The 23805-nt window shown below is 38.4% G+C and overlaps 1 protein-coding gene across 5 annotated transcripts in view; it reads right to left on the reverse strand.

The window, feature by feature from the left end:
• DDX6 (DEAD-box helicase 6) overlaps positions 1 to 23355 on the reverse strand; it is a 33755-nt gene extending 10400 nt beyond the window's left edge. For 2 of the 5 annotated variants that reach the window (XM_032868660.1, XM_032868665.1), the window contains exons 1-10: positions 23052 to 23145; positions 19743 to 20216; positions 16040 to 16103; positions 14832 to 14936; positions 6566 to 6695; positions 5520 to 5666; positions 4342 to 4436; positions 3133 to 3255; positions 2523 to 2651; positions 1317 to 1433 (exon numbers count right to left, since the gene is read on the reverse strand). In XM_032868660.1, coding sequence (XP_032724551.1) covers positions 1317 to 1433; positions 2523 to 2651; positions 3133 to 3255; positions 4342 to 4436; positions 5520 to 5666; positions 6566 to 6695; positions 14832 to 14936; positions 16040 to 16103; positions 19743 to 19942 — 1110 coding nt within the window. In that variant the 5' untranslated portion in view covers positions 19943 to 20216; positions 23052 to 23145. The other 3 variants (XM_032868662.1, XM_032868664.1, XM_032868663.1) reach the window with 3 other exon arrangements.
• Between the last annotated feature and the right edge of the window lie 450 nt (positions 23356 to 23805).

The following is a 23805-nucleotide window of genomic DNA, read 5'->3' on the forward strand; positions in this document are numbered from 1 at the left end:
ACAAAAACACCTACCCATATCTTTATTTAGCATTTATTTAAACTGTTAAGGATATTCTTACCCTTTTTGCTGAAGTGAATTTTAATTAAAGTGACAACTCTCACCATCTTTTTGTATATCCGTTTTTAAAATGTTTCAAACAGAAGATGACAGAAGTTTGCCTTGACCAAAACACTATTTATTTTACTTACTGTACGCAAAAACAAAAATTTATTTTCCTTTTTTTTAAATTTGAGAGTGAGGGAGCATGCAGGGCAAGCAGAGGGAAAGAATCTCAAGCAGACTCCCCACCAAGCATGGGGCTCGATGTCACCACCCTGAGATCATGACTGAGACAGAATCAAGAGTCAGATGCTTAACTGGCTAAACCATCCAGGTGCCCCAAAAATGTACTTTTCAATTAAAAAAAAAAATGAAAACACGTGCATAATGATTCTAGCACAAGTGACAAATCTAGAACCTGACAAAGTGGTCTTTCCTTTCAAAGCAATGTTCTTCCATTCTGAAACAGTCTCTACAGCTTAACACATTAATTTCCTGTAACAATTTCTAATATTAGGGTCTACGTGGTGGTATCTGATCCATTATCAAGCTCCTTTGAAAACAAAAGTTGAGTTAACTCAAATTCTTAATCTGTTAAGTCTACAGAAACCGTTTTCACAAAATTTCAATGTTGAACTACCACACACAATACAAATGTTTTCATAGTTTTGAATTTATTTCAATTGCTAAATCAAGTTCTGAAATCTAGGGAGACTGCATCCTAAAGGCAAATAAAGAAAAAAAGGGCTGAAGAGGTACATAAATTGAAAATCTAGAGGAATGTTGTCCAATAGAACCTCCTGCATAACAGGAATGTTCTGTATCTGTACTTTCTAAAACCACAGCTGCTAGTCACATGTAACATGGCACTTAAAATGTGCTTAGTGTGACAGAGGAACTAAATTTTAAATTTCATTTAATTTTAACTCACATTGCCACATGAAACCAGTGGTTACTGTATTAAACAGTGCAAAACTACATTACTAGGGAAAAGGAATAAAATCTTGTATTTCTATTATGCTTGACAAAATACTCACATTTATGAATTATCTCAATCTTCCTAACAACCTTATGAGCTAAGAGTATGTTTATACCTATTTTATAGTTAGAAAACTGAACCAGTGGTTAAAATGAAAGGTCCTTTGCCTACTAAGGAATAATTTATTCTTAAACTTAGGGCATATGGAGGAGCATTAAAACAAAACAAAAATCCAAGAAATACTTAGAAAAAGATTTTTTAAATCCACACACGGGAGTTCTAGTTTCAGACTCACCTGCCTCATTTTAGCATGGATATAGAAGCAAGAATAACCCAGTTGAGAAATCTTCTTGGCTAGCAATTCAACTCGCTGAGAGGAGTTACAGAAAATGATCGACTGGTTTATCTGAAGCTGAGCATGGTGGGGGGCGGGGGTATAAGAAAGAAAAACAAAAACCTTCATCTACTTTGCCAAATCTTGAAAATATTGACTGACAAATGCTAAAAACATGATCTTAGAATCTCATAATACAAGAGACGCAAAATATCGTAAAATGTAAATATCATAAATATTACTCATTTACTTAACAGCTGCAGGTAAGTTGTAATTTTATTGTAGAAGAGTATACATATTAAGAGCCACGTAATTGCCAACATGACTGAAACATTCAATTCTCATTATCTGTAGTAATTCTGTTCTATAAAGTTCTTACAGACACTGAAAACGTGACTGTAGAACCACTGCTCCTAGAGAGATACAGGGAAAGGTTCCTGAGAGCCTCTAGTCACAACTTTTTCATCAAGTGATCAACAGATAACCTTGTTTTATGTGTGCTACTGTTCAAAGCACCTTACTTACTCGTGGCCAACAACACTGTTAACTCCTATCTATATAAAATTTATCTTAAACACATTTTCTCTGCAAACCAATCTTCTTGTGCTTAGGAGCAATGAACAGCACTAAGCTTTGGAGCCATTTTAAACCATGAAATAAACCAAAAAACAAAACAAAACAAAACCACACACACACACACACACACATACACACAGAGAAATGCAAAAAATGTGGCACAGACTGTGAGAAAGACAAATGTCTTATGAGAGCTGAAACAAGAAGGCAGTGTGTCACTTTGTTCAATCTCAGCTGGGAATACGCGCAACAGCTGGTATTTCCCATAGTGTTACTAATATCCACAAAGGACTTCAAAAGCACACGAGTATTGACTGTAGGGTTACAAACTTTGGCATGTAGCTGAATTAGCAAATACAGAATATGCAAATAATGAGGACTGACTATAATTAAGGTCCAAGTATTTTAGAATTTAATTAAAAATGTCTTTGAGGTCTATCATACAGTATCAACTTTAGATCAACAACCAAAACTACCTTTTAGGAAAAGCTATGGACTATTTTTACACTGAAAATGGTGGGAAAACAGACACAACTGTTTTTTGGGGGTTAAGTAATGGGTAATATTCAGCAACTGAAGCCTGTTACTTACCCTGGAGAAAAGTGTGTTGAGGCAGTGTACTTTTTGGCGCTCAGTTACATAGGCGTAGTACTGGGTTACTCCCTTCAAAGTTAGTTCCTCCATCAGGTTAATCTCATAGGGTTTCTGCAAATGGGAATTCTGGAAAAAAGAAGAGTCACATAATTAAAAAAAAGCAGAACATATCTTTTTAAACTTGAAACAAATCCCCCAAAATTTCTGATCAATTCGTGCTTAAAAGGCATGCATGCAGTTTTCTTCAGAGTATAAGTAATCCATGACAGTAAAAATATGTTACCATATAATAGAAAATCTAACATTCAGATATGTAGCTAAATTCCTATTTTGTGCTTTGTGTACAGGATTACATTGTAATCAAAATTTATCCAGGATCAATGGCTGTATGTCAGTCTGACACCAAATGCTAAGTGAATACAGAATTTAATCAAATTACTGTTTTTAAAAAATTAATTTATGCAAAACTAACCTTAATTCAACAGCTGGCAGGAAAGCCAAAAACCTAAAATAATCAGCATAAACTGATAATAAGATGTTATTATGAATAAAGGTATACTCATGGGCAAGAGAACAGCACTGCTTCCTAGTACAGATTTATACTCACCATGAATTTCTGTACACTAAGAGGGAAAGTAGCGGAATATAATAATATCTGTCTGTTTTTAGGTAGCGTGAGAATAATATCCTCCATTATCTGCACAAAATCCTGTGACAGCAACTTATCTGCCTGCAGTATAAAGGAAAGACAATTTCAAAAACAATTAGTGTCCAAGGTCTTCAGCCGCAGGAGCACTCTTGGAACAGTGCTGATTGTGAACAGTACTCTAGGACACTCCCTACTCCAAAGGCACCAAGACACATTTGCAGTGATTCAGAAGAGGGAAAAGCTATTAATACCATATTCTAGAGCAAAGAGAAAACTCTAGATAGATAAAATCCTTGTTCCCTTAACAAAATTTTAATGTGATTTCCATGAGAGGCAATACTTGGCTGAGAGTACAATCTAGAGTCAAACTACCTGGTTTGAAATCTTGTCTCCTTCACACTTATTAGCTATGCTGACAAGTTATTTAATGACCCAATACTTAAGTTTCCACAGCTTTAAAATTAGCAGTAGTAACTGCTTTATAGGATACCTACCTTACAGGGTTGTTGTGAAAAGCAAATAAAGAAACACGTACAGCACTTAGTGCTACACACAGTGACTAACAAACATTCTCTCTCTTACTCAAAGATAAAAAACCTGTCTGAATTAGACTATGATTGACCTGATCTAGTTATCTAAAACATCCGAAGAGGAAAATTACTTTATCTCAAAATATTAACACCAGTACAGTGTATGTATAAAAACATGGCCAGATCCCCAAAATGTAGAGTACAGTAAGTTCTTAAAAGGCACTTACAACCTGATGAGATAACAAGTATACCAGAGACAAAAAAACAAACAATACAAAGCAGGATATACTAAATGAGGGGTTAGAGACATCAGATGTTTTTAAGATCACTGATTTTAGAAAGAGACTTAGAATGAACTTGCCTTTGAGATATTCAACAACTCCTTTCCTTGAAAAATAAAAAAAAAATCTATAATCTTGCATCCCTTAGAAAAAGACACAAGGCTGAACTATTCCTACAAATGCCTACCATCTATTGCCTTTAATGGGCAAAACATGTTTTATAAAAAGCGAACTAGTTTGAATTGACAAGAATCATGCATTTACTAGAGGTTCATAAATACGAAGAGCTTTTGCTTTATTCACTGGCAGTTATAAACAAAGCATAGAATAGTACTTTCCAAATGAAGAGACATTACCTCATCCAATACTATCATCTGGACATGATCAACTTTTGCTACTCCTTTCTTGATAAGATCCAGGATTCTTCCAGGGGTAGCTATCACCACGTGCACTACAAAAGATCAGAATATATATATATTCTCATTCATTTTAGCTAGAGCAAAGAGGATACAGTAAAGGTTTATTATACATATTTTATCAGAAAATTGTAGGGGTAGGAATAATACAAACAGGCAAGGATGTGTTTTAAGATAAGAATTGTCATTTCATCTTAGTTTGGTAAGAGAATAGTTGTTTGTTTCACTGCTACATGGGGCAGGCTAATAGCTTGCCAAACCATCTGCTCCAAATTAGGGGGAATACTTGTCTTAAAACTATCCCCAATCAATAACAAAGACATACCAAGCATCTCACATACAGTTGCTTGCCTCTGAACTACAGTAATGGTCTTCAGAAGATTGTTAAAAGGAGGAAATGAGATAACCATTTTAATTAAGTGTGTAGTATGAAGCACATAGTAATTTACCAAATGATAATCATATATAAAATTTTAAACTCAAACTTTATGTATAATTTTATATAAGGGGATTTCAAGCTTGTGTTTCATTATCTTTTTTCATTCTGTGATGTATCATGGAGAACTCAATGAAAATAAAGATAGATCAGCTTCACTGCTTAATAGCTTCGTGGAATTCCATTCGGACTATACCCCTGTATTTAGTCCTCTGACATTTAGGATACTCCAATTTTTCAGTACTACAAACCACACTGCAGTAACCCTGTATTTGCCCAATATTTCTTCAGGAATATTCTTGAAAATACACATTTATCATTTTAAAACACAATGCCAAATTGCCCTCCATAAAGATCATATCAATTTATACCCTCAAACTGCAAGACAGCCTATTTCTTCTCAAACTTATCATTGGTTACTAATATCTTTTAGCCTTCCCAGCCGGATACAGTACCAAACTATTTTTATTTACATTAAAAAATTATCAGCAAGGTTAACTATACTTTCAATTACTATCAATTTATCTTTTTTCTCCAATGAAATGGTCACTTCCTTTATTCATTTTTCTATGGCAGTGTTTCTGGTCCTTAATTCTTAACGATTTTTAGTGAAGTTCAGGAAACACCCATGTCTGCAATTATACTTGAACAGCTAGGCCACATTATATCAGTCATTCCCTACCTGTGTCATCAAGCCTCATTATGTCATCCCGTAAATTGGTTCCTCCTGTGGTTGCCATCACTTTGGCCCCTCCCATGTGCTTGCTGACCTGGATGCAAATTTGACTGACCTGTAGAGCAAGTTCTCTAGTGGGAACAATCACCATTGCTGGAAAAGACAAAAAAGAAACATATTTTAAGGGTATAATAAGCTACAGAAATACTGGCCCTTGCAATCTAGACACTCAGGACATTCTAAAAAGTTGAATCATAATAAGCCTAATTCTGAAAAGTCAAAAAAGTAAATCTCCTACAAAAATAAATAAATAAAAAAGAGAGAGAACCTATTACAGGGTACTAGCTTTGGACTTTTCTGAGCAGCACAGCTTTATAAACCTGATACTCCTTAGTTACAAACCTTTAAAGGGTTCTTTGCCTTGGCAACCATTACCTCAAAGTTTATTAATTTAATATTTCAGTAAGGGATTCACTGAACACCTGAATAAGAACTCCTGCTGCCCAGATTCCATTTACATCACACGCATGTAGGTAAAAGGAAGACAGGAGAAATGATCGTTACAGATCAAGATCAATTTATGAAAATTTCAGAAAAAGCTTTAGAGGTCAAAATTTAAATGTTAGCTTACTCTGCATAAAACTACGGAAACCTGTTTCTTCCTACTTCCTAAGCTCTTAAAACCACAAGGCTTTATAGAAGTAAAAGTTCATGAGCTCTTGTAGACATGTAGGTGCCCCAAGAAACAACTCAGTTCCAGTTTTAAGTAGCAAAGTCAGATAACTTTATGATTCTTGCTTTCTTATCTATAAGCCAATACCTATTTCGCCTATTTCACTGGAATACTATCAAAACTGTGTGCTATGTAAAACCCCTCTGAACACCTAACAATCTTTTTAGAAAGCTGGGTATTTTATAAGACAACTGGGCCACAAGCCGTGAAAAGAAAAGGTAAATACTAACTACAGATTATTTAAGTTCTAAAAAAAGATGGCAATATCTTCCACATACCTGTAAAGTAAAACTGCCATTTTTAGTTTAAACAAACTAACCTTGTATATTGTCCTTCTTCAGGTCTAGCCGTTCAAGTAAGGGAATGAGGTAGGCACCGCTCTTGCCTGTTCCATTTTTTGCTCTAGCTAAGATATCCCTACCAGATAAAGCAATGGGAATGCTCTCCTCCTAAGAGACAAGAAAATACAAATTACTTGTGAATAAAAACAGTACATAAGTAAATTATTCTCTAAAATATAATGGAAGTATACCTCTTTGGTATGGCTTTCAAGTGTCCCACATTTGCATAAGAATAGAGGCCAAGTAAATTACCAGTCAAGATCACCATCATTATCAACCAATATTTATGAGAACTGCTTATAGTGTATTATTAAACTGCATCCCAATGTCATAAAAATGATAGAGATTTGCATGTGTGAGAATGTGTAGGACTAAGGGAGCTGGGCATCTACAACAAAGAAAACAAATGAAGAGGAACCCAGGGTGACACAAACAGGACTTGAATAAACAGAAAAAGAAGTGAAGGACCTTTCACAATGTAAAACTGGGAGAAAAAAATGGCACAAATAATACAAAGTTAAGACCATATATTCTGAGAAAAGTAAGCCAATTTAACCACAATGAAAAATTGCAGCTTTGACAACCCATCCTTCAAAAAATAGGAATCGGCTGGCAAAGTTTAACTTTAAGTCCTATTTGATTTATCTTATCATATAAGCTTACAATGTCAGTGTCTTATATTCAACTTCTCTGTCCTGAAATGTACTCAACTGGAGACTCAATTCTATTCTAGTCATCTTAATCCATGGTCATATCAGAGAGTGACTTTTCATTTTCACATTTAGCTTACTTTGTCATACGTGTTTTGCAAGGATAACATTTCCTATTAGGACAAGTTACCTAAACAACAGCAAAAGATTCCCCCAAATTACTGAAAATTGAATACACACATACATATATAGATAGAATAAAGAGGGAAGAATAAGAACATTTCAATTTCTGAAACTAAAATTTTTAATTTTATTTATAAAACCAGAAAGTTAGGAAAGTTAGGAAAGAGATTCATAATCACTGTAACAATCAGTTCTGTTTCTAAGCTAATGACCAAAAGAACTATCTCTAACAGTTTAATAAAATCATTATTATAGGAACATCTAATCATCATCATGACTTGCATTTCCCCTCATAATAATCATCCTACTTAGAATGCATCAAAGGAAAACAAATAAACAAACAAAGAATGCATCAAAGGGGTCAGATGGGTTCCATATGACCAGAGAAAGAAAACAGAGCTCCCAGAACTGTAAATATGGTCCTGTAACAATACTGTTACCCTCTGTTCCTATAACCAGCATTAAATAGTCTGCTTATTATAATAAAGCAGGTCAAAGAAAAAATCCTTGGCTTTGACCCTTTGGTCTTAATCTCTTCGTTCCTACTTTGAGTCAACTCTGTTAATCTACAGTTGCTCTGGGGGCTTATTACCCCCTTGGGTTCATTTTTTTCTGTGTTTTTTAAGATCTTATTTTTATTTATTTGAGAGAGAGCAAAAGGAGAAGGTCAGAGGGAGAAGCAGACTCCCCATGCAGCTGGGAGCCCAATGTGGGACTCCATTCTGGGACTCCAGGATCATGACCTGTGCCAAAGGCAGTCGCTTAACCAACTGAGCCACCCAGGTGCCCCTTTTCCGTGGGTTTTAAATAGGCTACTAGCACACGACTCAGTTCTTTAACAGAATAAAAGTCTAGGTGGTCTCCAAGGGCCTCCAAATGACTTAAGTCAGGTTCTTTAAAATAAAACTTTTGAATGAAGTGAGGCAGGTGAGAATTAGCTTAAGGGTATCCTAATTTCCCATTTTGGGAAATCTAACTCAGATTAAGGCCACTAAATTCTATTCCCTTGCACTCTCTGATAGGGTTTATGCTCTACAGAAACTGTTTAAAGATAGTCTTTTTCTTTTTTTAAACAAAGTAAGCAAGCTAGTCTCCAAGTTAAGATACACTGATAGTTTGCCCCATATAGTGACCATTATGATTAGTAGTAGCAGTCACGGAATTCAACACATCCACACTGTCTCTTACTACTATCCACCAGAAAGATCAGATAATATAATGAAAGAGAATTCAAGTCAGGCTCAGACAACTGTGAAACCCAAGAGGAAATCATGGGAGCTACCAGGGAGAAAACAGGGGAGGAGGAAGCAAAAAACTTTAAAAACTGTCTGCTGGGCACCCAGATACTTTTATTTATATCCTTTCAAGTTATGTATTTTTGTTTTATATCAAAAACATTCCCACACAAAAACTTGTTATGTGAATGTTCACAGCAGTATTCAAAATGGCTAGCAGTGGAAACAACCCTATCAACTGATTGATAAACCATAGGTGGTACAGCCATACAATGGAATTATTATTCGGCAATACAAAGGGAAGAAGTACTAATACATGCTACAACATGGATGAACCCTAAAAAATGCTAAGTCAAAGAAATCACTCACAAAAAATAATGTATGTCTCCATTTATATGAAATGTCCAGAACAGGCAAATTCATGGAGATCAGTGGTTGGTTAGGGCTAGGGGAAAATGAGGGGAGACTGCTAAAACAGTTTCTTTTTAGTGTGATTAAAGTGTTCTAAAATTGATTTGCACAACTGTGAATACATTAAAAACCACTGAATTGTATACTTTAAATGCATAAATTGTGTGATACGTGATTTGCATCTTAGTCAAGTTACCAAACCCATGACAACCCCACAACAACCTCAGGTCTGATTCTGCCACCTTACTTCTCCAAGGCCATGTTCCACCATTAAAGTGGAAATGACCCACTAAGTTATCTGTTGTGTTTCGGTTACCCTAGGACCCACCTTCCCTAGCACCCCAAATTTCTTCTGAGGAATTACATGTCTCCACACCACCGGACAGTCTAGGTAACCTCTCCAGCTAAACAGGAGACATCAACTGAACCCAGGCGAGCTCCATGCTCTCTTCTAAGAATTTAAATTGTTATAGTAGATCCTGTAGCAATTTGTAGCTTCCCAAGCCCTTCAGAACTGCCTCAGTCCTTGGTCAATGCCAAGTGTGACTTTTCTCACTCTAGTGAACTCCTCTGATATTTTTTCAATAAATTCCCCTTTGCTAAAGTCAGCCCAAGTTGGTTTGCTGCCTACAACCAAAGCACAGTATACCTTCCAATTTCCTAGTACTGAGAGGCTTTCGACAGAAGTGTGGTACCGAAAAAAGCTGAAAATTGCCCTATTAGCTGCTTTTAGGGTAGTTGTTTCTGACCCTTCCTGGGTCAGCTAACCTTAAGAATCTTAATTTTAGCGGGAAAAATAGTATGAGTATGGTAGAGGAGATAGCAATGGTTATCACAGGTTATCTACTGCTGCCCAGAAAAAAGAATTTGGAAGATAATAATTTCAAAAATATCTCTAACTTAAGGAACACACCCCAGTTTTACCACAGTAACTAATGAGTAAATGCATTTAAAGATTTTTTTCCTTGCAAATTTTGGAAAACAATTCCTATAATCCTAAGAAATCCACGTTACCAAGAGAAATGATTTACAAAGGATTAAGAATGCTGTAATTCCTAACTATCAACAATAAGCTATTAATTCTTAATTAAAACTTATTACACCTAGTTGACAAAATAATTTCTCAAAATAGTTGAGATTCTTGACCTGATGTGAAATTTTTTTGCCATCAATAAGGAACTCCCCTATTTCCCTCAATAGCGGACTAGCTGCCATTTCATCATTATCTTACCAAAAAAGTCTTCAAAAGGTGTGCCTAGGGTCTGGAAGCAGTCAGAGTTAGAGTTACCATTTTCAATCATCTCAAAGTTAATACAGCTGACCCCTGAATGTGGCGGTTAGGGGTACTGACATCCCACACAATTAAGAATCCATGTGTAACTTTTGACTCCTCTAAAACTTAACTAATAGCCTACTGCTGAATGGAAGCCTCACTGATTAACATAAAGTCACACATTTTGTTATGTTAGGTGTAAATAAAGTTAGAGAAAAAAAATGTTATTAAGAAAATCGTAAGGAAGATGCATTTATAGTACCATAAAAAATCTGTGTATAGGGGCGCCTGGGTGGCTCAGTGGGTTAAAGCCTCTGCCTTCAGCTCAGGTCATGATCCCAGGGTCCTGGGATCGAGCCCCGCATCGGGCTCTCTGCTCAGCAGGGAGCCTGCTTCCTCCTCTCTGCCTGCCTCTCTGCCTACTTGTGATCTGTCAAATAAATAAATAAAATCTTAAAAAAAAAAATCTGTGTATAAGTGGAACCACGCAGTTCAAACCCTTATTGTTCAAGGGTCAATTCTGTAAGGTTTCATAATGTTAAGCAGAATGAAACAGTAGGTTCTTACACCTTCCAAAGAAGTCTGTGCTCCTATAAAGCTATGCTTTAGAGTGGCAGAGTTACGCTAGCTATGGGGCATAGCATTCAGAATTAGAACTAGAGTCACAGATGGCTACACCAAAGAAAGATGTGTAGGCGCAAGCTGTAGTATGTCTGGTTCCAGCCTGTCAGTGTAAAATATTCTTTCTGGAGGATATAATTAAGTGCTTCATTGTCCAATAATCTTATAATCAATAAAATTTCACCTCAAAGAAAATTCAAATGCAGAGGACACCCACCATCTGATCAAGAAGGCATCTTCAATATTTGGGGGGGAAAATGCCTGCATAAAACTGTAAACTAAGTACTATGGAAAAGAATACCTTAAAAACAATAGGAAGGCAAGGAGAGACAGCATATAAGAAGAGAATGAATAGAGGGCAGCCGTCATGAGGTTAGATTTCACTACAGGACTTCTAAATTTCTTTTTGGTTCTAAAATCCTAACATTATGGTTTATTACACTGAATAGTTCTAAGAAACATCTTGTGTTTTCCATAGATTCTTGGGCAAAATAATAGTGAGAAAAAGACAATGTGAATGGTGGTCTTAGATATCTAAAATAACACTTTGTACCTGTACACTGCTTTGCTATTTCACAACATTGTTTTAGTTACATTTAATCCTCACAAAAACCCTGTGAGGGAGATTATTATTTCTACTTCACCAAAAAAGCTAAATATGAGACTGGTTAAGTGATTAGAAAGATAACTGCCTATATATTATACTAATACTGAAAGTGCAAATAACAAAGTCAATTTTAAATTTTAATACAAAGGTGGAAAACAGGAGTCAGCCATTAAGAATTAAGTCAGCTGGATGACAGTTGATTGTGTGTCTGACTTCGTTTTGGCTTAGGTCGTGATCTTGGTGTCATGGGATTGAGCCCCACATGGGGCTCTGTGCTCAGTGCAGAGTCTGCTTGGGTTTCTCTTTCTCCTTCTGTCCCCCACCCCATATATAAAATCTTTAAAAAAAGAATGAATTAAGTTTGCTATGAATGAACCAATCCTTTTTTTGAGGAAGGCAGGGGCATTTATTCCTTCCTGCCTCCCCATCTCCTTTTTTGATAAAACTACTGTATGGAATAGTAACCTAAAACAATTACAGAGCATTTATCATCTACTAGGCACTATACCAAGCATACTAAAATGAACTACCTCATTTAATCTTCACAACTCCTCTATGATAAATAATATCCTAACAATTTTACAGGCCAGAAAACTAAGGCTTAGAGAGAGAACTCAAAATATCAACTTATAAAGGACTGGAGTTGGGATTGGACCTGGGCAGTCTGACTGCCCATACTAGTTCTTCAACAGTTCTATAGACAAAGTTAACCTGCAGACATGTCAACCATGATTTCAAAGCATTCTAAACACCACTGAACATCTGAAGGCCCATTTCCTGCCATCTACTTTGCTAAGTACTGGAGATACAAAATTGAATGATATAGTCCCTTCAGTACAAGACTCTCATAAAACTTTTCACCCCTGTAAATAAAATGGATTAACACGAACTACATAACAGAAAAATAAAATTCCAAAATATTTTCAATATTTGCACTCAAACTGCCTATCTGGTGATGTATATAATCTTATCTTGACACTTTCTCAGCCATAATAAACTTTAGTTTGTCCATAAAGGCACACAAAGATAAAAACCCCTAAGCAACCCCTATCCCAGTATTCTCTGCTTGGAATATGAATCACCTCTAGGTTATTCTGTCTTCCTCTAATGGCTACATATATACGCAATTTCAACGAGAAAGGGGCTTATCATATCACACTGAAATTATCTGTACGATTAGCTGTCTTATCCCCATGACTGTGAGGGCAGAAATCCTGTCTTGTTCATAAAAACATCTCCAGTCTAGGTCACTCGGTACATGTTTGCTCAATGAAAAAGTACTCAATGATGTCATCGGGTTTGTCCTTATTACAGCTTAGGTTTAACAGTTTTAACATGTGTGTTTATGTTTACATGTATGTGTCCACACACATACAGGTATTTCCTTGTTCTAGTCACTGAAAGGGCCAAGGAGCAAAGAATGTACTTGGACTTAAGTCTCTAATACTACTACCCCACTAAGCAGAGCTCCTTGGAGAAATGGCTGATTCCAAGGCTGGGACAAGACAGGTACAGATAGGCTCAGCATCATGATATGCCAAAAAAGAAGTACTCAAGAAAAATGAAGGGGTAAGGGAGGTGAGGAGTGAACAGGCAGAGCACAGAGGGTTTTTAGGGCAGTAAAACTATTCTGCCTGATATTACAATGATGAGTACATGTCATCACACGTTTGTTCAAACCCACAGAATGTACAACACCAAGAGTGAACCCTAATATATATTATGAACTTTGGATAATGTTAACTGAGGTTCCTCCAGCTGTAATAGATGCGTCATTCTTGTGAAGGATGTTGATAATGGATGTTATGCATGAGTGGGGACCCGCTTTAAGGAAAATCTCTATTTTCTGCTCAACTGCTGTGAACTTAATATTGCTCTAAAAAGCCAGTCTATCAGGAAAAAAACAAGTGTGTGTACATTATAAACACACAAGGACCAACTTCATGGAGCTCACAATGGCCAAAAAAGGGACAATTTGACCACAAAAATACCACGGGGGGGGGGATTTTTGAGTCCACACTGGTAATATACAAATACATGAAGATATAGGGAAGGCTTTTTTTTTTTTTTTTTTAAGATTTTATTTATTTATTTGAGAGAGAGTACAAAAGGGGAGGATCAGTGGGAGAAGGGAGCCCGATGGGGGACTCCATCCCGGGAATCCAGGATCATGACCTGAGCCAAAGGCAGTCGCTTAACCAAATAAGTTACCCAGGTGCCCCAGGGAAGGCTCTTCTTTACAAGGCCAAATGTGGAAGGAGTGCTAGCTAGCACTGGTAACTCCTCATAATCTATCAGAGCAAAGATCCAATCATGCAAGAATCAACAATGGATTGCTAAGACTAGGAAGAAATTTTGGTGGAAGAGTAAGATACCTGCATGGTCTTAAAGTTCTTCCCATAGACTACTTATTAGTTTCAAGGGAAGGGCGGGGAAAGCAATTAATTATACAGTAGAAAAATCAGACACCACCTTGAGACAATAATGAAAATTAAATTCATCAATGAAAACTATATGGACACTGTGTATACCTTCAAATGTGGTAGCTTGAAAAGGCTATAACATAACTTCTGCAGTAGTTTGACTAAAAATGAGTAACTTGAGACTAATCACGTGGAGACACAGCACAAACCCAAAATGAGGAATATTCTATTAGGAAAAAAGGGCTGTATTTTTTAATGTCAATGTCATAAAAGACCAAAAAAAGACTAAGGAAATGCTCACAACTAAAAGAGGTTAGAGATATTAACTAACTAATGCAATACCTGATCTTAGGAGGCATTCTGTACAGAAAAGAAAAAAAAAATGCTATAAGGGACATTTTGGGGTCATTTAAAAATTAGAATACAAATGACAGATAAGATAGAAATACTGTATTAATGTTAAATTGACCAAATTTAACACTGTACTATGTTTACATATGTACTACGGTTACACAAGAAAATATCCCCAGGGGCACCTGGCTGGCTCAGTTGGTATGGCATGTAACTCTTATTCTCAGGGTCTTGAGTTCAAGCCCCATGTTGGGCATAGAGCTTACTCAAAAAAGAAAAAAATCCTATTTCTTAAGAAATGCACACTGAAATGTTTAGAGGTAAAGGGCCATGATTTTCTGACTTTTCTTTAAAAGGTTCAGAAAAAGTGTGTAGGTGCACATGTATACACATGAGAAAAATGCTAATTTTACCATTCACACAGATCAAAAAGTATGGAATGCTTAACTTCTAACATTACGTCCCAAGTGGATGAAACGGGAGAACGTACCTGAATAGGAGATGGCTTTTCCCAGCCCATTTCAAAAATTCCCATCAATAACTCCCGTTTCAAACAGTAATCTTCAAACTCATTTCCTTTTGTGGAGGTCACATCCTAGTCAAACAAACAAAACAACAAAATGAAGTGCAACTGTGTTCCTTTGGTAGTTACTATACTTAAGAACGTTTGTTTGAGAGACTTAATCTTCCTCTACCCCATTTAAAATACAAACATATGCAAATGAGTTCTGTCTTGATCTATATTTCAAGTATTCCTAAGGAATAACCACTCTTTAACACACACAGGCCACTTAAAAACTGTTTTGGGGAAAGGCCACCCTATGGTTATATTCTTCTGAGGACTGGCTGCATACTATTATTTCTATGTAAGTATCATGCTTTGAATTACAAATAGCAAGAGGTGAAGTCAAACTCTGCTCCACCACTCACTGTCTGCAAATATCCTATTCTAAATAAAGATTTCTCAAACTTAGCACTATTGACACTGGGCCAGAAAATTCTTTCATAAGGGGCCATCCTGCAGCATCCCCGTAAGTTGAGTTTAACAAGCTGTGATAACTGGGGCGCCTGGGTGGCTCAGTGGGTTAAGCCTCTGCCTTTGGCTCAGGTCATGACCTCAGAGTCCTGGGCTCCAGCCCCACATGGGGCTCTCTGCTCAAGAGGGAGCCTGCTCCCCCCTACCCCCGCCTACTTGTGATCTGTCAAATAAATAAATAAAATCTTTATTAAAAAAACAAACAAACAAACAAGCTGTGATAATCAAATGTCTCTAGCTACTGCTAAATCCCCACTAAGGGACAAAATCACCCCCAGTTGGGAACACTGGGCTAAGAGAACGAATCTCTCAACTTCCTTGTCCTCATCCACAAAATAAGGATAATACCTAACCTGAATCTTACTGTACTGCTAGGGGCATAAGAGAATTTTGAGAAAATGTCTTGCAAACCATGAAAATACTCCATAAATTAGATAAAATATACAGATGTATAAATACACCATTGAATATACAGATACACATTATTAATGTAATTCCTCCAAAAGGTGAAAATTTTTGGCAATTCATCATATATGATCCATACAATTTCAACCACTTCAATCTAAGAGTAAACACACAGTGCCTATTGTTATAATTAAGTAACTAATTCACTTTTAGAGTTTCCACACCATTTTTCCACTTGAATTTTACAATCAACTTACCGAAGTTTTGATTCTTAGATCCTTTGGAGGGAGTTTTAAAGTCTTTTTCCAGTCATCACCAGGTCTATGGAGAATATAGTAAAATTGAAGCATGAGAATTCATAGTATTGCTATTCTAATAATACAAAGATGATTCACCATAATTAATTATAATTAAGTTCTAAAAAGCACAGTAAGTTTAATATACTGCCATTTACTTTGGAATATAGTTAACAGAAATAAACAGCATTAGGAAAACTGCTCTTCTCACAAAAGAACAATCTAGAGAGGATAAAAAAAAATCAAGAATAGAAGGGAATAAGGCATCCATCCTTTTAAGAGAAGCAGTGTAATATGTAGTGCAACTGTTGTCCAATCTGGTAACCAGTGTTTTATTTGATGTAAGTAGTGTGTTTTAATTTAAATTAGTTGCCAACATTTAAAAATTAGGAGATTTCATATAAAGTCCAGATTCAGGTTTTTCTTAGGAAAAAAAAAAAAAAAAAGCTTTAGCAACACTGGTTTCAAACTTCTGCAAGTCAACAGTTTGACAGAGATAACTGGGAGCTTAAATCAAGCAGCAGACTCCTTTAGATAAAGCAAGTACCTGCTCATGTAGCACAGTCTCCTGTAAAGCATCTGAGTTTCTAACTTTTGATGACTAATTAAAACCAAGGGCTCCAAAGTTTCAGACCTGAGGCCAAGCTCTGACTCTACTACTCAGTATTTTTGTGACTTTGCAGTTTTTTTTCTAAGCCTCCAATTCTCTTATATAAAGGGAGTTCAGAATTATATCAAGTAATTTACATAAAACACTCAGCATAGTTCCTGGCAAAATAACTCAGGAGGTGCCCGAGTGGCTCAGTTGGTCAAGAATCTGGCTTGGCCTCAGGTCACGGTCAGATTGAGACCTACATCTGGCTCTGTGCCCCCCAACAAATAAAATCTTAAGAACAAAAACAAAAAAACCCTCAGTATTAGCTGTTAATGACTATCTCTCAGTTTTTTTTTTTTTTTTAAGTGAGAATGCTTGAAACCAAGAAAACAAGAGTAAAATTCTCTTTTTGGTCAAGTAAAAACCTCAAGTAATACTGAAGCACCTAATGGGGAAAAAATGGTCAATAAAGCAGATAATGCTTTCAAATGTGTCATCTTTAAATAAAAGTTTTTACGATTTCATTATAGCAACGCTTACATAATCAGAGCCTCCAAAACCTCCCCAGAGTCTTGATTTAGAAAGATGAGGACTTATTTTACTTAAAGCTAGGTCCCACATAATTCAAAGTACTCTAACACAGTTAACTATTTGCTCCCAATTTCAAGGGTACCAAAGCCTTTCAATTCTGCCTATAATTAACACACCAAAGTCTCTGAGCAAAAATGTCAGCTGAACATCGTAGTGTGCCAGCCTGCCATTGTCAAATTCAATATAAAGTGAATAAAAATGCAGAAATACAACGGAAAATCTTATCACAAAGAATTCATAATCTTAGGAGTTAGAGGACCCAAACTATTTAAAATGAGTAAGTGACAGAGATTAAGTATTAGAATGAATACTGAAGACAGTGATGGTATCTAGAGCCTTCTAGATCCCAGAGATGACAAACAGATTAAAAAAAAAACAAAAAACAAAAAACCATTTATTTATTTATTTATTTATTTTTGGACAAACAGATTTAAAGAACCCACAGAATGAAAAAGAACCCATTGAGACAAACCATAAGAGACTCTTATCTTAACATAGGGTGGCTGGGTTATGGACGGTGGGGAGGGTATGTGCTGTGGTGAGTGCTGTGAATTGTTTATGACTGATGATTCACAGACCTGCACCCCTGAAGCAAATAATACATTATATGTTAGTTTAAAAAAAAAAAACTAACAAAAAACACCATTAATCCCAGGCAGACCAAAAATAAAAAGCAAAATTTGTTGTCTGAAATCAGAATTTAAGTAGAAAATAATGAAATAACACAGCTTTACGTTTAAAAATAGCCCAAATCTTGCTAGCCTATTCATATATTGAAAAGACAAACTACAATTTAGAGAATATTCTTGATTTCTATACTAATTAAAGCTTAAAAGTAGAAAATGCAATAATACTAATTCTTCCAATGACCAAACCAATTCCAATGGAAATTAACTCTTAGAGGTCACTAGCAAACCACATTCAAGTAACCATCTATGATATTCTGGTAGCCTATAAGTGCTACTTTTCTTTAGAGTGCTTTTTAGGCATGGAAAAGACCTAGGTTGTAATATAACACACATTAGTTCAGTGACCCAATTTCAACATCATATGAAGATGTCAAGAGACTAGATCGATCTCTATGGCTAGATATTAAAAGTCAAATGTGAAATGGGGTCAAGAGTCTATATTTTTTTTTTAAGATTTTATTTATTTGACAGAGATTACAAGTAGGTGGAGAGGCAGGCAGAGAGAGAGAGGGCGAAGCGGGCTCCCCGATGAGCAGAGAGCCTGATTCAGGGCTTGATCCCAGGACCCTGGGATCATGACCAGAGCTGAAGGCAGAGGCTTTAACCCACTGAGCCACCCAGGTGCCCCTGGTCAAGTCTTCAACGTTAATTTTCTATTAACTGAATCTTAGAGTGATAGTTAACAGTAATAACTTAAAGTGTACACTTAGGGGCGCCTGGGTGGCTCAGTGGGTTAGGCCTCTGCCTTCGGCTCAGGTCATGCTTCCAGGGTCCTGGGATGGAGCCCTGTGTCGCCCCGTTTTGGGCTCTCTGCTCAGCGGGGAGCCTGCTTCCCCCTCTCTCTCTGCCTGCCTCTCTGCCTACTGCGATTTCTGTCAAATAAATAAAATCTTTAAGAAAAAATAAAGTGTACACTTAGATGACGGACAGCACATTTAAAAGAAAAAATATTCTGTGGTAAGATGAGTCAACAAAGTTTTTAGAGTCAACAAAAGGGCCTGGAACTATTCAGTTCCATGCATTTCTAAGAGTTCAAAATCTTGAAAACCCTAGGAATACATAATGGCTTGTAATCTTGTGCATAAAAGGAGAAAGCTTATTTTTTTTAAAGTAGAAAACTAAAGTTCCATAATCTTAAAAAAAGAAAAAGTTATGGATAAATTTTCTGTCAGTGAGTATGTCTGGGACAGTCTTTAAACTTAAAACTTGAGGGGCGCCTGGGTGGCTCAGTGGGTTTAGCCTCTGCCTTCGGCTCAGGTCATGATCTCAGGGTCCTGGGACCGAGTCCCACATTGGGCTCTCTGCTTGGCAGGGAGCCTGCTTCCTCCTCTCTCTCTCTGCCTGCCTCTCTGCCTACTTGTGATCTCTCTCTGTCAAATAAATAAATAAAATATTTAATTAAAAACAAACAAACAAACAAACAACTTAAAACTTGAAACTGGCTTTAACTGCTATTTAAACTAGGGTAAGGTACAGTTTAACACTAGGGAAAAATCCATACTGGCAAAAACAGGATGAATCCAAGCTAACTATGAAAGCCAGAAATGTTTCAAACAGTAATGTATACAAAATGAATATATATCATCTGTATCTATATTTTGTTAATGAACCTGAATTATGACAAAAATACATTATTCAATTGCAAATACCCCACCGCCATAAAACAGTCATCTGTCTTTTCCTTGCAAACAAAATGGTTAAAATAAGGTTTAAAGTAGTCAACAACAAAGTAGCAAAAAGATACCACCTTGGTCTCCTAAGTCTGTTTATTATTCATTCTAACACTTACTTAATAGTGGTGGTCATACTCTGTGCTTGCTGCTGAGTGCCATTATTGATTGTGTTGGTATTTTTCAGCTGGTTCATCTGTTGCTGTGTCTGTGTGCCCCCTCCTCCGGGGCCACCACTGGGCTTCACAGGGCCCCTCAGCTGACCATTTTGACTGGACAGACCCATTATAACAGGGTTCTCTGTTCTGGCCGTGCTCATGCTGTATTAATTGTAAAGATGTCTCTTTCAAACTTCAAAACTTTTGAAAGTCAGTAGAGAAACTGTAATAACAGTTTATTAGGCTCTCCAAAATGAAGAGATAAATATAAGTCTTGCTCAATATATGAGTCCTTTATTGCAATGCAGGCAAGCACCTGTAAGTCTCTGAACGGTAAGCAGCAGTAACTTGCTCTCATGCACCGAATCAACTTTTTATTTTTTAAAAAGCCCTCTAACAAGGTTGAGTTATAGATCTGAATTCACTCACTTCAATCTGAAACAAAGAGAAAGTTTAATTAGCAAACATAGGAAAGTTAGAAAAAACTTTCCCTTTTAAAAGAACCCCTTTAAAGGAAATCATTCTATTAAGTAAGAATACAGATGTACTTAGACCAAAACACTAGTCAGGCTAGGAAGAGACACAAAAAGATGGACTGCCTCAAACCAACCCCCCCCCCCCCCCCCCCAAAAAAACCCACCAAGCCAACTGAGACCAATCTCAAACATTTAAAATTGTCAGTTCAAAGTAACCCAGAGAAGATTAGGTAGAAAGATACTGTGATTAAATTAGCATTAGCTGTCAAATGGCAATCTCTTCCTTCAGTTTCCTCCCTGATGAATACTCTAAAAGTCTTTGCCACCTCTAAAAGTCAATGATTCATTATACTTAATTGTGTTACAACTGAATGAAGTATCACACTATTTTATTAATGTAAATCTACGTATCTTGTAACAAGGCAAGACAATTCATTTTTTTTTCCCTATTTCTGAGAGCAACTGCAAACTCTTGAAGTTAAGTGCTATACTATGCTTTCAGGAAAAAAATAACTTGTGCCTTTATGAATTTTAACCATAGAGGTTCAACTTTACAAAAATGAATTATTTTTTCTCTTAAATTCTGCCCCTTAAAACAGTAACTGAAGAAGTCAAGAGATACAGACATGTCTACATGTCAAAATCCTTCACTTGAGAAAGAGCCAAAAACAATCTTTAGCTACCTTAATAAAATCTGAATACTAAACAACTATTAGCTACATACATTTCAATAACACTTTTCAAAAAGTGTATCCTAACTTAAAATATCTGCTGTTATTAAAAATATCCACAAAAACACAAAAAGGAAACTGCCTGTTTAAAAAAAAAAAAAAAGATAAATCTGTGAAAGAATAAAACACACTGGTAACTTTAACCAATCTTTCCAAGAAACCCAGAGTACTAATAAACAGTTGTTTTAAAAAAGAACTGGCCTGGGGCGCCTGGGTGGCTCAGTGGGTTAAGCCTCTGCCTTCGGCTCAGGTCATGATCTCAGGGTCTTGGTATCGAGCCCTGCATCAGGCTCTCTGCTCAGCAGGGAGCCTGCTTCCCCCCTCCCCCTCCGCCTGCCTCTCTGCCTACTTGTGATCTCTCTCTCTCTCTGTGTCAAATAAATAAATCTTAAGAAAGAAAGAAAGAACGAACGAACGAACTGGCCAATGTCCGCCATTTTTAATTAGTCCAAAAATCGAATTCTTATCTTGAAATGTAGAAAAGAAAAACAATTTACAAAGGCCAGAAAATAAGGACTACTATTCCTCTGTTGGGTTTGTTCTTTTTAAACTCCTTTATAAATCCTTACCAAAAACTGGGTATTAATTATTGATTTTTTTTTTTTTTGCAAATACCAAGAATTCCAAAGTAATACATCTTTTCTAAAAGTCAACTGGCTATGTCTTTTTTAAAAACTGAAAATAAAGTTGCTCCGAAGCAAAACCTGGTTATCATATACACAAAGCTGTATATTTCTAAGTCTCTTAGAATCTGATGCCTTAAGCACACCGTGGTTACCAGCCACCTAATTTCAGTTCAAGGTGGTAAATGGTTTCCTGTATTGAGATTTATATTATGATCAACAATACCACGGAGTACACACAAGACTTGTTCGCCAAGCACTAAGAGAATGAAGAGGGCAACCTCTAAAGATTAAAAGATATCATTATTGCCCCTCGAGCTCTTAACATAAGACCATTTATCTCCCTAGATCCAAAATGTGACTATTACTCCCTTCTTACTTGAACCGAAACCTGCAGTGCAGCTTTATGTCTCAGAGAAGGAAATATTCCTCCTACCCCTTCCCAATTTAGACTTGCAAGTTACATTCTACATTTTCAAAAATACGAACGAAACGTAGACTAGTTGGGAGGAGCCCCTCGCGGAGTTAATTACAGCACTTCCCAGATCGTAGTTAGCAACTGACAGTTTCACACCCAAAACACTATCGTCATCTCAGACAAGAGCTTTTGTTTGCAAATGCAGCGCAGTTTCTCTAAGCTCGGTCTGCAAGTTGGAGGGACTGTTTTATTCGGAAGGGAAAAGGGGACTGTGGTAGAGAAAAGGGAGTGAGCGATGAGGGAAAGAAACAAGCCAATGATCTGAGCCCCGTAACTGTGGGGCAATAATGTCTTGCTCCCCAAAACGCCGCCCCAAACCAACACTTCTAGCCAGCCCTCTGTGACCATAAACACAAAAGGGCTGGGGCCCTATAATCGCAGCTGCGCCACAAGAGCAGGGAACCAACTCCGCGAGTAGGAAACAATAGGGACTCCCCCTGTAAGGCCCCAAAGAGAAACCCTTAAGTGAGAAAGCCCCTCCTTTTCCCTCACGACTCGGGGGCTCCATAATCACCCTCCTGTTACCGACCTACGAGGCCTTATTCCAAGCAAGCAGCAGCGGGTCCTCTTCTGAAACCAGCCCTCCGACACTGCATATCCCTGCCGCCCCCTATAGGGCCGCCTCGTACCCTATAACCTCCACCATCCCCCTAAGTCCTTGCCACCTCTGTGGTCCCACATCCCTTCGTCTTCCACAAAGCTCCTCTGAGTACTTCGCCCGCTCCTTCTCCGGACCCCGCCGCGCACGACACTCCCATATTCGACTCTTCTCAGGCGCCCCCACCCCACAGGGCTGCCGCCCGCCGTCCGCCTTCCTCCCGGGGGCCCGGCCAGGCCTCAGGCCTCCGCCTCAGAGCGCCCCCTCCCCCGCCGGCCGAGGGGCTTCCCCCGGCCCCGACCGCATCGCTGACCTCGACCTCACCACCTCACCCCACTCCCCGAGGTTCGGGCCCGAGTCCTACCACCGAGGCCACTCCCGCTCGGCACCCTCGGTCCTTTATTGTTGACTCGAAGCTCCCAAAATGGCGGCGGCTCCTTCCTCCTCGGAAACCTCCGCCCGCCCCCACCCGGCCCCTAGCCTCTGCCTCCTCCTCCCGCCCCCGCCCCCGCCCCGCCCCGGGGGCTGCTCCGCAGGGCCGCCCGCGCCCGCCGGCTGTCCCCGCCGCCCAGCCCTACCTCCGCCGCTGCCCGCTCTCATGGCGCCGCCGGAGTCGCCGCCCGGGCTGAGCTAACTCGGTTGCTCTGCCCCTCCCCCGCTCGCCCGCCGCCCCTCCCCCTCATCTCCCCCTCCCCCTGCCTGTCCTCATGGCGGCGGCCGCGGCTCCTCCTCCACCCAAGATGGCGAGAGCTCAGTTACCACCGTCGCCGCCGCCGCCGCCGCGCTTGTCGCGGCGTCACGGTCTCCCCAGCTTCGCGGCGAGAGGAATGCGGGCCGGGGAGCCTCCCTGAGGAGAAAATGGACGGCCGTGCTCTCACATCGACTGGGGACCCCAGAGACTGAGACTCGAAGGGGAAGTCGGGTTCCTTTCTGAATGGGAAGGAGAGCTAGCTTTTTCACAGCTGAGGAGAAACGAGTGGGGAATGATGGCTGGGAAGACTGTGCCCTGCCTTCGCTCCCCGCCAGGTGGAAAGCAGGGGTTGTGACCAGAGGATGAGCTGCTTGTTCCCGAGCAAGGACGCGTTCCGAGAACGAGGCGTCCGGGTCGCGGCTCGGGG

This window comes from Lontra canadensis, unplaced genomic scaffold (assembly GCF_010015895.1).
Source record: "Lontra canadensis isolate GAN:19392208 unplaced genomic scaffold, GSC_riverotter_1.0 scaffold36, whole genome shotgun sequence".
NCBI classification, from domain to species: Eukaryota; Metazoa; Chordata; class Mammalia; order Carnivora; family Mustelidae; genus Lontra; species Lontra canadensis.